The sequence below is a fragment of the Tupaia chinensis genome, unplaced genomic scaffold (genome assembly GCF_000334495.1).
Source record: "Tupaia chinensis unplaced genomic scaffold, TupChi_1.0 Scaffold000146_1, whole genome shotgun sequence".
In the NCBI taxonomy this organism is placed as follows: domain Eukaryota; kingdom Metazoa; phylum Chordata; class Mammalia; order Scandentia; family Tupaiidae; genus Tupaia; species Tupaia belangeri.
In genome coordinates this window covers 14,528,003-14,544,002 of record NW_006159616.1, presented here as the reverse complement: position 1 = coordinate 14,544,002, position 16,000 = coordinate 14,528,003, and the positions used below count along the sequence as shown (strand labels likewise).

General features: G+C 49.1%; 1 protein-coding gene across 1 annotated transcript in view; it reads left to right on the top strand.

Moving 5' to 3' along the window:
* Window positions 1-15,700, top strand: part of H6PD (hexose-6-phosphate dehydrogenase/glucose 1-dehydrogenase) — a 39,683-nt gene extending 23,983 nt beyond the window's left edge. The window contains exons 4-5 of the mRNA XM_006145373.3: window positions 8,271-8,540; window positions 12,604-15,700. Of these exons, the coding sequence (XP_006145435.1) occupies window positions 8,271-8,540; window positions 12,604-13,967 (1,634 nt within the window). The 3' untranslated portion in view covers window positions 13,968-15,700. The remainder of the gene's footprint in view (window positions 1-8,270; window positions 8,541-12,603) is intronic.
* The last annotated feature ends 300 nt before the right edge of the window (window positions 15,701-16,000 follow it).

The following is a 16,000-nucleotide window of genomic DNA, read 5'->3' as shown; positions in this document are numbered from 1 at the left end:
GTGTTTTTTTTTTTTTTTTTTTTTTTTTTTTTTTTTTTTTTTTTTTTTTTTTTTTTTTTTTCTCCTTTTTCCTTGCCGCAGCCTCTGGCCCAGAGGAGTTTGCTGCAGAGTCAAGCCGCTGCTGCACCAACAGGGGATGGGGGAGCTGGGGGTGCAGAAAGGGGAAAAAGCCAGCCTTCAGCCAACCCTAACAGCCAGTTCCCTCTCAGCCTGACCTGGATATTCCTCCTAGTAGTCCCAGTCCAGTGAGCCCCCGAGTCATGGGTACCCTGGGTGCCCCGGCCAGGGTCTCCTGAAGCAGCCACATGGCTATAAAAGGAGTGACCTTGACTGGGTCACTTAGCCTGCATGTGGAGCTGACCCCAGGCTGGTGCTCATCATGGCGTCGGGAAAGGATCTGCAGAGGAGGGACCATATCAGTAACAGACTAAGGGCTAGCTGTCTTTTCTTCTGGGAGTTCTGCAATTTGAACTCCAGGTGTCTCTGGCACCTCAGAGCCCAAGCCTCTTACCACTGCACTACACAGTCTCCCAATCTGGCCAGGCTTTCAGCATTGGCCCTTCTGCCAGGGTATGTGTAGGAGCAGTCTTTACTGTCCAAGTATCCCCTGAGGTAGGAGGCTTCTCTAGGCAAGGGAAGGAAGGAGACTTCCTGAGGATGCCCTTGTTTGGGAGGGTCCCTGTCCTGTTACTGATGAAGGGGCACAATGCATCTTCACCCCCAAGGGTTGGAGTGACCGTTCAGTGCCTCTCGCTGAGGGACCAGGGCAGCTAGGACCCTCCCAGGTACATGCCATCTATCCTGCCCTCCTACCTGGTGTGCTAGAGGGGCTGGGAACTGCTCAGCAGGGCAGCTCCTCTTCCCAACCCATCCGCAGAGCTGCCTGCAAGGTGAGCTCCGGGTGGCTGCCGGCCCCTGTCCAGAGAGAGCTTGCCAGCCAGCAACACACCTTCTCTCTCCTTGGCCCTTACCTCTTTTTATTTTTAGTGGTCCCAGAGGTACTGGTGAGATTGCAGCTGGTTTTAAGTTGTTTTATTTTTTTCTTTTCCCTTTTTAAAAATCTTTTTTGTTGTTGCTGTGAAAACCCAGGTCTCTCACAATGGCAGTGAGGAGCGGGTTTCTGGTCCCAGCTCCGAAGACTTCGACCTTCAGTGCGGCCTCTATAATACTGATGACCCTAGTCCCTCTCTCAGGGAGTTTAAGAACTGAGTCAGATAATGTACACGGAAATACTTTACAAATGGAAATGTTGTTCTCCTTCCAAGTTTACAAGGAGGGGGAGTGACAGAGTCCTTATCATCTTTCTTGGTTCTCCATGACTTGGGTCGTATTGGTATATGAAGACCTGTAATTGGTCTTTGCACTGTTACGGCCGTGTGCCTAATATTTCCTGGTACTTTTCTCACACACATACCCCAGCACACTTGTATGTGTGCTTAAATCTTCATGTATGACAGCCTTTGTAACACGTACCTTTTATTAGCTTGGCTTAGTTTTGTTTATACTATGGAATATGTGGTGTAAATTTTGTTACTAAGCATTCTGTTATTTTCAGGGTTTTTTGTTTTTGTTCTTGTTTTTTTTTTTTTTCTGTTTTAAATAGTACTGTGTGAGCATTTTTAAAAATTGAGTTAGAGGGGCCAGCACATGCATAGTGGTTAGGGCACTGGACTCCCACATGGCCAACTGCAATTCGAGTCCTAGACATGGAGGCTTGAAAAGTAGTGTGCATGCCCAAAATTCCAGGAGGAGAATGAAGGAGAAGGGATTTTGTGACCATCCCTCCTAGAGGATGATTTCTCACTTTCATTCTTATTGTCTGTCTCTCTGGGGGAGTGCACTTGCCCTGTGGCAAAAACAAACAAACAAACAAACAAAACTGAGATGTATGCAGTTCATATAGCATAAAATTCACCCTTTTAAACAATACAATTATTTTTATTATATTCTCAAAATTGTATAACCACTATAGAATTATTTATGAACCTTTAAAAGATATTTTGCTTTAAGTATACTTCTGCAGTGGAATTACTAGGCCAAAGGGTAAAGTGCACTTTCTGGCTAAGTTCCCTCTTGTCATACTGAGCAGCAGGGCAAGGAGAAAGCAGTGGGTCTCCCCAGTCCTGTCATCCTGTGGCCCTGGATGAGCTCTAAACTGCTAACAGGAGCCAAGGGGTGGGGGTGGGGGCGCTCTTCCTTCCCATTAGACACCCTGGTGGTGCCTTTTCTTTTTCACATACCAGTGAGTCTTAATCCTCAACTTTCAATTTAGGAAAGGAGAGTAGGGAGGCTAGTATAGATTATTTTTAAGACAAATCAGGTCAAAGTAACTGGTAGTAACTAAGAACAATCAGCACTTTGCCATCAGGAGAACCAGTCCCCAGGCTTTCTATGTTTGTACTGGACTTAACCATGAGGTGCCAGGCCTCTTCCTGGTCACCTCCCTGAAACTGAAAAGAGCTGACCAGGATAGCAGCAAATCCCATAAATCTGCAAGCTATGTTAAACAGGGGTGCATCCCCTGAAGCTTGAAATTAAAGCATAAAGGAAGCTCTCTTTTACCCAGCAGGTAGTAAACTCATGCAATGCTTTCTTCCCTAGAATTGAGATAGGATAAAAATAGGAAAAGGGCCACTCAGGGACTTGGTAAATTAATGAATAGTAAGCAGATAACGGGGCTTTTAAGCACTCTGATGTGTTTCCTCCATCAAAAATTCATCTGTTCTGAAAGCTTTAACTATCCTTTTTGTACTTAAATCTACTGTAATTCGCTGATTCTGAGACACACATTTTTCATATTTGAACATCTCTGCTGTGCGGCCTGCCATGGGCAGGGTGACATGGTCGACCTGCAGCCCATTCTTCATTAGTGGTTATAAAATAATGACACTTGCACTGCTGATGGCATCTTAGGGTTGATGAAATCCAGTTTCACTTCAGCACTCACTCTCTTCTCTAGCCCTAGTTTTATTTCTCCAACTTCCATTTAGACATTTTCCCTGGGTGTCACACCACTTCAGATTCAGCAGATTTTGAATGAAAATCATCATTGCATTTTTCTCATGGAATACCAACTACTTTTTAAAATTCTAAATGGTAACAGTGTTCTCTCAGTGGCCCGGCAAGTAGCCCCTCTTGTACATCCTTAGAATAATAAAAACATCAACCAGGGCCATCGGGGTGTGGTGATTAGCCCCCCGTGACTGACTACAGTGCAAATCCTGGACCTAGTAGCTTGCTTTCTCACTCTCCCTCTCTTTTCTCTCTCTGCTCAAATTGAATAATAATGATAGTAAATAAAATAAATAATTTTTTAAAAACCTACCTACTATTAATCAGTACTTTGTATGTGCCAGGCACTGCTCCAAGTCCTATGTATATATATATTACCTCCTTAATCCTCAAGGGCCCTGGTCAGTTGACACATACATTTCTTTAAGACTTATAGCATTTTTCTTAATTTATTTTAAAAAATCATTTAATGTTTAAAAATTGCTGGAGAGGATGTATGCTTTCCATAGAGAGAAAGCACTCTCCAGCGTGGCATGGTCATACCCTAATCCCTTCTACATTTCTCTTTCTGGTCAGGAGTTTGAGACTTACACACAGGTGCCTGACAGCTCTGCAAGGGAGATGCAATGTTTGTTCCTCTTCCACGTGGAGGGTAGCATTACTTGCCTGAGATTACAGGGCTGAAAGATGGCAGAGCTGGTATTTAAACCCAGGAAGCCAGGCTCTGGAGGCTCTGCCCCTGATCACAACTGTTGATGGATCCAGCCAGTTACCAAGTGATTTTTATTCTTCCACCAAACAATATCTTTGTGTTTCATTGTTACTTGATTTGCTCTGGCCTTTGACTGCAGTAAGGCTGCCTTGTTGATTTCATTTCCAGCAGTGCCATCTCTGTCAGTTCATCATGCAAATGGCAGACAGCAGCGTCTTCCAGAGGTACCTCATGGTTCCACGTTCCGCTCAAGGAGCTGTATTGAAATATAACTCACATACCATACAGTTCAGTATATTTACTGTTGTGCATCCATCACCATAATCAATTTTATAATATTGTCATCACCCCAAAAGAAACCTTGTACCCCTTAGCCACCATCCCCTCCTTTCCCCATTCTCACCCCAGTAGCCCCTGGTAACCACTAATCTGCATTTTGTCTCTCTGGATTTGCCTATTCTAGACATTTTGCGTAAATGGAATCACATGTATGTGACCTTTTGTGTTTGGGTTTAATCACTTATTTTCAAAGTTTATCCATTTGTAACGTATTTTATTTTTGTTCATCAATGTTCAGTAATATTATATGAGTATACCATATTTTATCTATCTAGTCACCAGTTGATGGACATTTGAGTTGTCTCTACTTTTTGGTTATCATGAATATTGCTGCAGTGAACACTGGTATATAGTTTTTTTTTTTAATTTTTTTGAGAGGTTTTCGCTATAGGGCATGTACGCTCGCTAGACAGATAGAGACAGAGAGACAGAAAGTGAGAAATCACCCCCCAGGGAGGATGGCCGCGCCGCAATCCCTTCTCCTCCATTCTCCTCTTGGGATCTTGGGCACACACGCACATGCGCCCGGCATGAGTTTTAAGCCACCGGGTCCCGGATGCGAACCACGGTCGACTACGTGGGAGTCCAGCGACATAGCCATTACGCTAGCTGCTGGTTCCTGACACTGGTATATAGTTTTAAGAGAGATGTTTTTATTTGTCTTGGGTATAAACGTAAGGATAGAATAGCTGGATTATAACTCTATTTGACTGTTTGAAGTCAGGAACTCTTAATTGTTCCTCAGGCTCCTCAGTCTAGTTGCCTAGGCTCTTTCTATCTGTTCTTGGTTTCTGAATCACAGACCAGCTGTGTGCACCAACCAGGCTCACCATTGTCATCCGAACTACGTTTGGAGGCCTTGCAGTCTGGCTCCTGTTGCTTACCTAGCTAGGGTGTGGCTCACAGGCCAAGATAGCTCCCACATACATTTCTTCAAGACACACAACATTTTAGGGCGTGATGGCGTATGCCCCATGGCAAGACATACAAAATTTAAAAGAAATTAGTTAATTTTAGGTTTTTGCCATTGTGCACATGTGTTCACTGGAGAGAAACAGAAAAAGCAATGGAAAGCAAGAAATCTCCCCACAGGGGCGATGGCCATGCCATAATCTTCTCCTCCATTCTCCTCTTGGGATTTTGAGCACTTATGCACACATGCCCTGCATGAGTTTCAAGCTGCTGGGTCCAGGACTCAAACTATGGTTAGCCATGTGGGAGTACAGTGCCTTAACCACCATACCACCTACTGGCACCACCTATTTATTTATTTCTAAAAATTAGTTTATTTTTTAATTGCTAGAGGGCATGTACGCTCTCCATAGAGAGAAGGCACTCCCCAGTATGGCATGGTTATGCCACAGTCCCTTCTCCTACATTTCTCTTTCCTGTCAGGGTCTTAATCACTTACATACACATGTCTGGCATGCCTTTCAAGCCACTTGGCCCAGGATTCAAACCATCGTCAGACATGTGAGATTTAGCACTTAACCTCTGGGCCCAACAGAGCATTTTTGAAAAATCTGAATTATTTATACTTTATTACACATTTAAAAATCATCAAGGGGCTGGTGCAGCATTAAATGCAACACACTGTGAGGCTGAGTCCCATGGAAAGATTCCAGCTTTGCATCCAGAGACCTCCCTGAATGCGTCAGACACTCACATGTGTGCCAAGATCTGGGGCTGGCTGAGGCTGGGAGTGGATTGCAACAACAAAGACCCTGTTCAGGGTTCTGCCTCTCTTTCTCTCTCATTTGTGGAAGAAATAAATGAATAAATAGCAGCAGCAACAAAATAAACTCTGAAATTACACTTAGCAACTCAAATATTTTATTCTCCTGAAAAACTGGAAGATTTGGTCATCCTAGGCCCACACTCCTGTGAGGCATCACCTGACCACTGCTAAGGGTTTAACTGTCCCCCAGGACACAAGCTCTCCTCCAGCTTCCTCACACTTTTACTGACGGTGGTAGGCATTGGTGCCCCTGACCTTTGACCTAGACTTCTCTTTCCAGAGCCCAGTTCAGTCTTCAGTTTTGATCATCATTGTATTCCAATCATTCTCTAGGCTAGGGGAGGTCATACCTCTCAGCTTCACATCAAGTTTAATATTCTGTTGCATAGGTGCGTAGTAGGAAGTTAAAAGGAAGGTGTTTTACTAGTAAGAACTGCAGGCTCTGGAGCCAGCTCTCTGGGTTGACTCATTTTTACCTCTTTACCAGCTGTGTGGCCTTGGGCAGGTGACCTAACCACTCTGAATCTCAGTTTCCTTCCATTTTAAGAGGGCAGTAGTAGGACCTCCCAGATACCATTATTGTGAAAGTTAAGTGGGCTGCTGTACATGCATCGTTGTTATCATTTCTATGTCCTTCTCAGTGTCTTGACAACACTGCAAAAAGTTTAACAACCAGAACCCTGTGGGGCTAAGGGAACTCAGCCTTGTGTCCTTGGTATGGGCCACTTTTGGCATTTTGATTGGCATAGTTGGGCGGGGTTATCCTGTGCATTTTAGGGCTTCGCATCTCACCAGAGCTGCACCTTCAAGTTCTGGTTAAGAACAGAACAGTCCAACTTCTGCCACTGGGGACAAGGGAGCCTTCCTAGGAGCAGGCTGCTGGCTCTGTTCCTTATTCAGGGCCGGTTGTCCCACCGGCTACAGCCTGATCCTCTAGTTGTCCAGCTGGCCCGCGTGAGCACGCTACAAGTCCAGTCAGGGCAGGTGGTCAGCACTGGAGCCCTTCGAGGACCTAGGATGGCTGCTGGAAAGGATGTGTGAACACTGCAGACCTGAACTCTTTCCGTCTGTTTGAATTGAATTTAACTGGATGCTACGATAGGTCAAAAAGAATGCCTTCTAACTTCATATAAGGGATGTAGACCTATGATAACAAGTACCTACTGCCTAGTTGTTGTTGTTTTTTAACTTTATCATCACCTTGCCCCCAATTCTATCCTATTTCCTCTTCTTTACTATTCTAAATTTTAGGTATATTATTCCCTTGCTTCTCTTCATTGTTTTCATATGAAGGGGTCTTTGAAAATTTCATGGAAAATGCGTATTATGGAAAAATATGCATGTTCCCCTTAACATATACTGACTGGCAGCACTGTATGGCAGAGACTGAACGGCTGGAGGACATACAAGCATTAAAAATTGTTATGGACACTAGAGCCTAAGTGGAGAGAGCAGGGGAGAGGAAGAGTGTAGGAAAGGAAATTTGGGGAAAAAATAGAGAGGTAAGGCATTTGTGGGACGTGGATATGGTTTATTATTTGTTGACAAGGACGTGAGTATATTCTCAACTGGGCTGGGCTGAGGTGTGTGTCACGCTGGGTAAAGTCTCTTTATAATCTAAATGATAATAGTGATTAAATGTAGAAAAATTAAAATTAATAAATTAAAAAATTATAAGAAAAATATGCATGAATTTAAAACTTTCTTACACCAAAATAAAGTCAGATTTTAATTCCGCTTTTTTCATGAGCTTTCTGAAATCCCTTCCTGTCTTTCTGATTCCCTAAACAACCTGTTTGTTCAGTTTGGAAGAGAAACATATCATGTGCATGTGTGTGTGGATCTGGTCGTCTACCTGCATGTGGAATACTCTGCAGGGCTGTCTTCTGTTAGCAGACTTTCCAGTTGTTTCTAACTCATCAAATTTGTTTGTTGAATTTCTAATTTCCAGTTACATTTTTTGTTTATTGAAGTTCTGTTTTCATCAGGTCATTTTATACCCTATTTTCGAATACATTTTTATTTAATCAAATAATCATGTCTCTTTCTCACGATAGTGTGTGTTTGAGGCTGACCCAGGACAGTGTACGTTTTCGTTTCTGTGACTGTGTCCTGTGTGCGGTGGGGCACTGCGCATGCAGCAGTGTGCAGACAGAGGTGTGCCCGCTCTGCCAGAGCTCAAGTGTGACAGTTAGGAAAGAAGCAGGCACTGAGTTGGTTAGGTGCGCTAGGAGAAGACAGGGCCCCTCAGGAGGGAAAAGCCAAGTCTAGAAGCCGAGACTTGGAGGATGAGCAGGGGCTGGCTGGGTTCCCAGGCATCCTCCCTCCCTTTCCTCATTTGCTCTGGCTTCATCATATTTATGGGTTCTTAGGACTGGGGACTGTGGATGCCAGGGCAAGTGTGTGGGCAGGACCCTCGGTGTGTTTCGGGGAAATCTGATGCTCTGGCCTCCCTCTCCTCCTGCTCAGGCCGCACGGGCTTCTATGAGAAGTATGGTGTCATCCGTGATATCCTGCAGAACCACTTGACCGAGGTGCTCAGCCTGGTGGCCATGGAGCTGCCCCCCAACATCAGCAACTCAGAGGCTGTGCTGCAGCACAAGCTCCAGGTTTTCCAGGCACTGCGGGGCCTGCAGAAGGGCAGCGCCGTCCTGGGCCAGTACCAGGCTTACAGCGAGCAAGTGCGCAGAGAGCTGCAGAAGCCGGACAGCTTCCACAGCCTGACGCCGACCTTCGCAGGTGGGCTTGGAGCTGGGCGTGGGCTGCTAGCCACCCTCTCCCCACCCCCCAGCTGGAAGCAGCTTTTCAAACCCAGATGCCCTTTGTTTAGAGTGGAAGGGACTTGAGGTGGGATTTTCACAAGAGAGCTCGGTGGCAAGGGTGACCTTCCCCGTCTCTCTGTCCTTCTGTCAGCTTAAGGCAACAGCTACCCTGGTGACACTCTCTGGGCATCCCAGTCGTGGTCTTCTTACAACCACCTCAGCTCAGTTCAGGACTTCAGGTGCTTCCTAAAGATTTGCTGTGTGAGGCTTTTCCCTGGTTCCAGCCCTCACGGGGCTTCTGTCTAGCCTCCCAAGTGAGGCTGTAAACCTGTTCAGCCATAGCCAGAGGCTCTTCCAGTGGGAAAGCACCTCACTGGCCAACAGATGCCCACAGAGCCATCCTCTGGAAAGTTCCAGAGGCTTTCTGGGAGAGGGTGGCTCCTTCGCAGGTGATCACCACCACCAGCTGCTTACTGAGCACGTGCGATATGCCAGCCTCTCTATGTACGTGATCTCATTGACCCTTACGTGCCAGTCATTAGCCCCATCTATAACTGGAGAAATATGACACTAAACCAGGCGTGGACCCGTGTGTGACGTGCGGTCAGTGTCTGGCTCTTACCACCAGGACCCCCGGCTCCTGCAGTCCTCCTTGCCCTGCAAACCCTGCCCATGGCCTACCCTGCCTTTCCCACCCCTGCATCTGCCATGCTTCGGGCGCATCCTGGGAGCTCCACAAACAGGAGAGAAGCACCTTCCCAAGTCGAGTCCCCACCCTGCCTGCCCCGCCAGGAAGTTCTCTTAGTCTCTGGGTTGGAGGCTTTCAGTTTTCCTGTGAGGGGGGCCATGACTATAGAAGATACCTTCAGGGAAGGGGATGTCTGAACCCCCAGGGTGGCCCTAGAAGCTGGTTTTCAGGCGCTGCCTGGGAAGATGACATCGTGGAACAGGATGAAAGGTGAGGAGTGAGCACAGCGAGGGCTTTTCAGGGGTGGCAGAATGCCCAGCGGAGGGGCTCAGAGAGGAGAGGACTGGCCGATGGAAGGTGGACTGGGACATCCCAGCCCTCTGCTGGCATGTCACCTCTGCTGTTCCCCTCACCCCAGGCATTCTTGTCTACATCGACAACCTTCGCTGGGAGGGCGTTCCTTTCATCCTGGTGTCGGGCAAAGCCCTGGACGAGAGAGTGGGCTACGTTCGGATCTTGTTCAAGAACCAGGCTTACTGTGCCCAGAATGACAAGCACTGGGACACAGCGCAGAGCCAGTGCCTGCCCCAGCAGATTGTCTTCTACATCGGACATGGTGACCTGGGCAGCCCTGCCGTGCTGGTCAGCCGGAATCTGTTCAGGCCCTTCCTCCCCACCAAGAGCTGGAAGGAAATGGAGGCGAGACCAGGACTCCGCCTTTTTGGCCACCCCCTGTCCGATTACCATGCCTACAGCCCTGTGAGGGAGCAGGATGCCTACTCCATCCTCTTGTCACGTATCTTCCACTGCCAAAAGGATTCTTTCATCACCACAGAGAATTTGCTGGCATCCTGGGTCTTCTGGACCCCCTTGCTGGATAGCCTGGCCCACGAGATCCCACGCCTTTACCCAGGAGGAGCTGAGAAGTAGACAGAGTGGGGGAGAGGAAGAGTGTAGGAAAGGAAATTTGGGGAAAAAATAGAGAGGTAAGGCATTTGTGGGACGTGGATATGGTTTATTATTTGTTGACAAGGACGTGAGTATATTCTCAACTGGGCTGGGCTGAGGTGTGTGTCACGCTGGGTAAAGTCTCTTTATAATCTAAATGATAATAGTGATTAAATGTAGAAAAATTAAAATTAATAAATTAAAAAATTATAAGAAAAATATGCATGAATTTAAAACTTTCTTACACCAAAATAAAGTCAGATTTTAATTCCGCTTTTTTCATGAGCTTTCTGAAATCCCTTCCTGTCTTTCTGATTCCCTAAACAACCTGTTTGTTCAGTTTGGAAGAGAAACATATCATGTGCATGTGTGTGTGGATCTGGTCGTCTACCTGCATGTGGAATACTCTGCAGGGCTGTCTTCTGTTAGCAGACTTTCCAGTTGTTTCTAACTCATCAAATTTGTTTGTTGAATTTCTAATTTCCAGTTACATTTTTTGTTTATTGAAGTTCTGTTTTCATCAGGTCATTTTATACCCTATTTTCGAATACATTTTTATTTAATCAAATAATCATGTCTCTTTCTCACGATAGTGTGTGTTTGAGGCTGACCCAGGACAGTGTACGTTTTCGTTTCTGTGACTGTGTCCTGTGTGCGGTGGGGCACTGCGCATGCAGCAGTGTGCAGACAGAGGTGTGCCCGCTCTGCCAGAGCTCAAGTGTGACAGTTAGGAAAGAAGCAGGCACTGAGTTGGTTAGGTGCGCTAGGAGAAGACAGGGCCCCTCAGGAGGGAAAAGCCAAGTCTAGAAGCCGAGACTTGGAGGATGAGCAGGGGCTGGCTGGGTTCCCAGGCATCCTCCCTCCCTTTCCTCATTTGCTCTGGCTTCATCATATTTATGGGTTCTTAGGACTGGGGACTGTGGATGCCAGGGCAAGTGTGTGGGCAGGACCCTCGGTGTGTTTCGGGGAAATCTGATGCTCTGGCCTCCCTCTCCTCCTGCTCAGGCCGCACGGGCTTCTATGAGAAGTATGGTGTCATCCGTGATATCCTGCAGAACCACTTGACCGAGGTGCTCAGCCTGGTGGCCATGGAGCTGCCCCCCAACATCAGCAACTCAGAGGCTGTGCTGCAGCACAAGCTCCAGGTTTTCCAGGCACTGCGGGGCCTGCAGAAGGGCAGCGCCGTCCTGGGCCAGTACCAGGCTTACAGCGAGCAAGTGCGCAGAGAGCTGCAGAAGCCGGACAGCTTCCACAGCCTGACGCCGACCTTCGCAGGTGGGCTTGGAGCTGGGCGTGGGCTGCTAGCCACCCTCTCCCCACCCCCCAGCTGGAAGCAGCTTTTCAAACCCAGATGCCCTTTGTTTAGAGTGGAAGGGACTTGAGGTGGGATTTTCACAAGAGAGCTCGGTGGCAAGGGTGACCTTCCCCGTCTCTCTGTCCTTCTGTCAGCTTAAGGCAACAGCTACCCTGGTGACACTCTCTGGGCATCCCAGTCGTGGTCTTCTTACAACCACCTCAGCTCAGTTCAGGACTTCAGGTGCTTCCTAAAGATTTGCTGTGTGAGGCTTTTCCCTGGTTCCAGCCCTCACGGGGCTTCTGTCTAGCCTCCCAAGTGAGGCTGTAAACCTGTTCAGCCATAGCCAGAGGCTCTTCCAGTGGGAAAGCACCTCACTGGCCAACAGATGCCCACAGAGCCATCCTCTGGAAAGTTCCAGAGGCTTTCTGGGAGAGGGTGGCTCCTTCGCAGGTGATCACCACCACCAGCTGCTTACTGAGCACGTGCGATATGCCAGCCTCTCTATGTACGTGATCTCATTGACCCTTACGTGCCAGTCATTAGCCCCATCTATAACTGGAGAAATATGACACTAAACCAGGCGTGGACCCGTGTGTGACGTGCGGTCAGTGTCTGGCTCTTACCACCAGGACCCCCGGCTCCTGCAGTCCTCCTTGCCCTGCAAACCCTGCCCATGGCCTACCCTGCCTTTCCCACCCCTGCATCTGCCATGCTTCGGGCGCATCCTGGGAGCTCCACAAACAGGAGAGAAGCACCTTCCCAAGTCGAGTCCCCACCCTGCCTGCCCCGCCAGGAAGTTCTCTTAGTCTCTGGGTTGGAGGCTTTCAGTTTTCCTGTGAGGGGGGCCATGACTATAGAAGATACCTTCAGGGAAGGGGATGTCTGAACCCCCAGGGTGGCCCTAGAAGCTGGTTTTCAGGCGCTGCCTGGGAAGATGACATCGTGGAACAGGATGAAAGGTGAGGAGTGAGCACAGCGAGGGCTTTTCAGGGGTGGCAGAATGCCCAGCGGAGGGGCTCAGAGAGGAGAGGACTGGCCGATGGAAGGTGGACTGGGACATCCCAGCCCTCTGCTGGCATGTCACCTCTGCTGTTCCCCTCACCCCAGGCATTCTTGTCTACATCGACAACCTTCGCTGGGAGGGCGTTCCTTTCATCCTGGTGTCGGGCAAAGCCCTGGACGAGAGAGTGGGCTACGTTCGGATCTTGTTCAAGAACCAGGCTTACTGTGCCCAGAATGACAAGCACTGGGACACAGCGCAGAGCCAGTGCCTGCCCCAGCAGATTGTCTTCTACATCGGACATGGTGACCTGGGCAGCCCTGCCGTGCTGGTCAGCCGGAATCTGTTCAGGCCCTTCCTCCCCACCAAGAGCTGGAAGGAAATGGAGGCGAGACCAGGACTCCGCCTTTTTGGCCACCCCCTGTCCGATTACCATGCCTACAGCCCTGTGAGGGAGCAGGATGCCTACTCCATCCTCTTGTCACGTATCTTCCACTGCCAAAAGGATTCTTTCATCACCACAGAGAATTTGCTGGCATCCTGGGTCTTCTGGACCCCCTTGCTGGATAGCCTGGCCCACGAGATCCCACGCCTTTACCCAGGAGGAGCTGAGAATGGCCATCTATTGGACTTTGTATTCAGCGGCGACCAGTTGTCTTTTTCCCAGCAGCAGGTGGAGCAGCTGGTGCCTGGACCAGGGGCCACCCCGATGCCCAGGAACTTCCAGGTCCTCAGGGCCACATACCGCGAGAGCCCACTGATCTCTGCCTGGCCTGAGGAGCTGGTCTCTAAGCTGGCTAGTGACATTGAGGCCACAGCAATGCAGGCAGTACGGCGCTTTGGTAGGTTCCACCTGGCACTCTCGGGTGGCTCAAGCCCTATCGCTCTGTTCCAGCAGCTGGCCCGGGGACACTATGGCTTCCCCTGGGCCCACACGCACCTGTGGCTGGTCGATGAGCGCTGCGTCCCACTCTCAGATCCAGATTCAAACTTCCAGGGCCTGCAGGCTCACCTGCTACAGCACATTAGGGTCCCCTACTACAATATCCACCCCATGCCCGTGCACCTTCACCAGCGGCTGTGCGCCGAGGAGGACCAGGGCACCCAGCTGTACGCCGGGGAAATCTCAGCCCTGGTCACCAACAGCAGCTTCGACCTGGTGCTGCTCGGTATGGGCATCGACGGGCACACAGCCTCCCTCTTCCCGCAGTCACCCACTGGCTTGGATGGTGAACAGCTGGTGGTGCTGACGAAGAGCCCCTCCAGGCCATACCAGCGCATGAGCCTCAGCCTGCCCCTCATCAACCGTGCCAGGAAGGTGGCGGTCCTGGTCATGGGGAAGATGAAGCGCGAGATAACCATGCTGGTGAGCCGCGTGGGCCACCAGCCCAAGAAGTGGCCCATCTCGGGCGTCCTGCCTAGTTCTGGCCAGCTGGTTTGGTACATGGACTATGAGGCCTTCCTGGGATGAGGTGTATTTGCCCTGTGTTTCCTCCCCCGTCCTCTTCCCTATCCTTCAGCCCCACCCCTGCCAAGGATCCCAGGATGCCCTGGCTCTTTGGAATCTCATGCCCAGGGTCAGGCCCCAGAGGGGGAAGGTCAAGGCTTGTTCCAATTTCTTTCACTGCCAGCCCTGTTTAGGTGCGGTGGGCAGATGCAGGAACAAGGAAGAAACGGAATGTCTATTCTTGAGAAACTTCAAATGTAGGTCAAGAGAAACCATAGAACAAGACCTACATGTTAATATCAGCCAGCACATCATACGATGGTGTGACAGTTCCCAAGTTCAGAAGAGGGAACGTGGTAGATTGAGGTTAATCAAAGTTTCCCTGGGAAGGTGATCCTTGCTCTAGTTCCAGTGAAAGAAGAGCACGGATGGAAAGGGAGAAGGGCACGGAGGCACCCATGGGGATACAGTGTCTTCGCAGCACAGGGGTGCTGGAAACCATCCTGAAACCTTGAGCAGAGTGAGCCCCTGCTCCCTCCAGCTGTCCTTCCAGAGCCTCTGCACATTCAACCTACCATCTTCTCTTAGAGGCTGCTTCCATCTGTTTCCTCTCTGGGTCTCTCTCCTCAGTCCTGACCGTGGAAGCCTTCTCTGTCCCTTCCCTGTTTCTCTGTTGTCCCTCAGACACCCCATCTGTAGAGAGAGGAGAAGTGGTTAGAGGAATGCAGTAACAAAAACTAGGATGTGAAAAAGGTTCCATAAATCTTAAGGCTGTTGTTGGAGCTCCCTGTCTGAGCCTATGAGCTGCCCTGCGTGGAGAGGTGGGGTCTCGTACCCCCAGCGTCCTCAGAGAGGATCCCTGCCCTCCACCCGCACTCCTCTCTCACCAGTCTCCCTGCATGAAACACTCGGGGTATAGATGATCAGGCCATTCCAGTGACCCTCAATCTGAGAGAATCATTTAGATCTTGGGGGACTCCCACTCTCATTAGCTTCTCTCATTTACTAGGAAGGATCCAATTAAATCACTGATGGTGACAACTCATTTGTGGGGAGAAAGGTGATGTCAGGTGGCACGAGGCCACCCAGGCGTCTGACCCCACCAGACAGGAGAGGCTTCTCTGATAGGGTGACCCATGCACAGGGAGCAGCGGCTGCCCACAGCCTCTCAGGGCCAGCGTGGCCTGTTCACAGTGCCCTGCGGGGTGGCGGCCGTCCTTCCCACTGCCTCTCTTCAGCCTCTAGCCTGTGGACTTCCTGTTCGCTGGTGTCTCCTGCCACTCTCACTGCTCACTTTCCCAGGGATACTCTGCCTAAGACGTTGGTAAATAAATAGGTACCTCTCTGTAAGCATGGTTGGGTCCTCTGGCCTTAAGAAACTGTGAGACAGTAACACCTTTGTTTTTGGAAACCCTTCGGTGTGGGAAAGGGACTCTGAAATTCTTTAAAAAAAAAAAAAAAAAGAAAGGAAAAAAGAAAGAAAGAAAGAAAGAAAAAAGAAATTCCCAGAACATGTGTGTCATTTCAACTCCCAAAGTTGCACCCCCTAGACATGCCTGGAAGATTACGGAGATTTTTCTGTGACATCTCCCCATTTTCAGCCACATTCTGTATCAAATACAAAGTTTCAATATGATATGCAATTTTCCAGGAGAGCACTTGGTCAGGAGGAACATTATGAAATTTATTTGTCTACCTTTGATTGTTTACGTTTTTTTCAAGGCTGCAGATTTAAAAGAATTCTTGCTTTTGTTTGAGGTGTGTGCATGTGAAATGATTACCTGAGCCAGGGCTCCTGTCCAAAAGGCACTCTGGTTAAAATTCTGCTCCTTGATCTCCAGTGACCTAGCACAGGCAGAACATCTCTCTCTATTCCAAGAGAGCTACCCATGGCAGAACAGAACCACAGAGCCCAAGGGTGGGAAGTGACCCTTCCATCAGAGCGTCTTCCGTTTTTTTGCATCCCATTCCATCCTGTGGGCCGGGCTCATGGGTGGACAGAGGTGATTGCTGTCGAAGTTCCATCTCTGACCACGTGGGGGCGCCCGTGCATCACC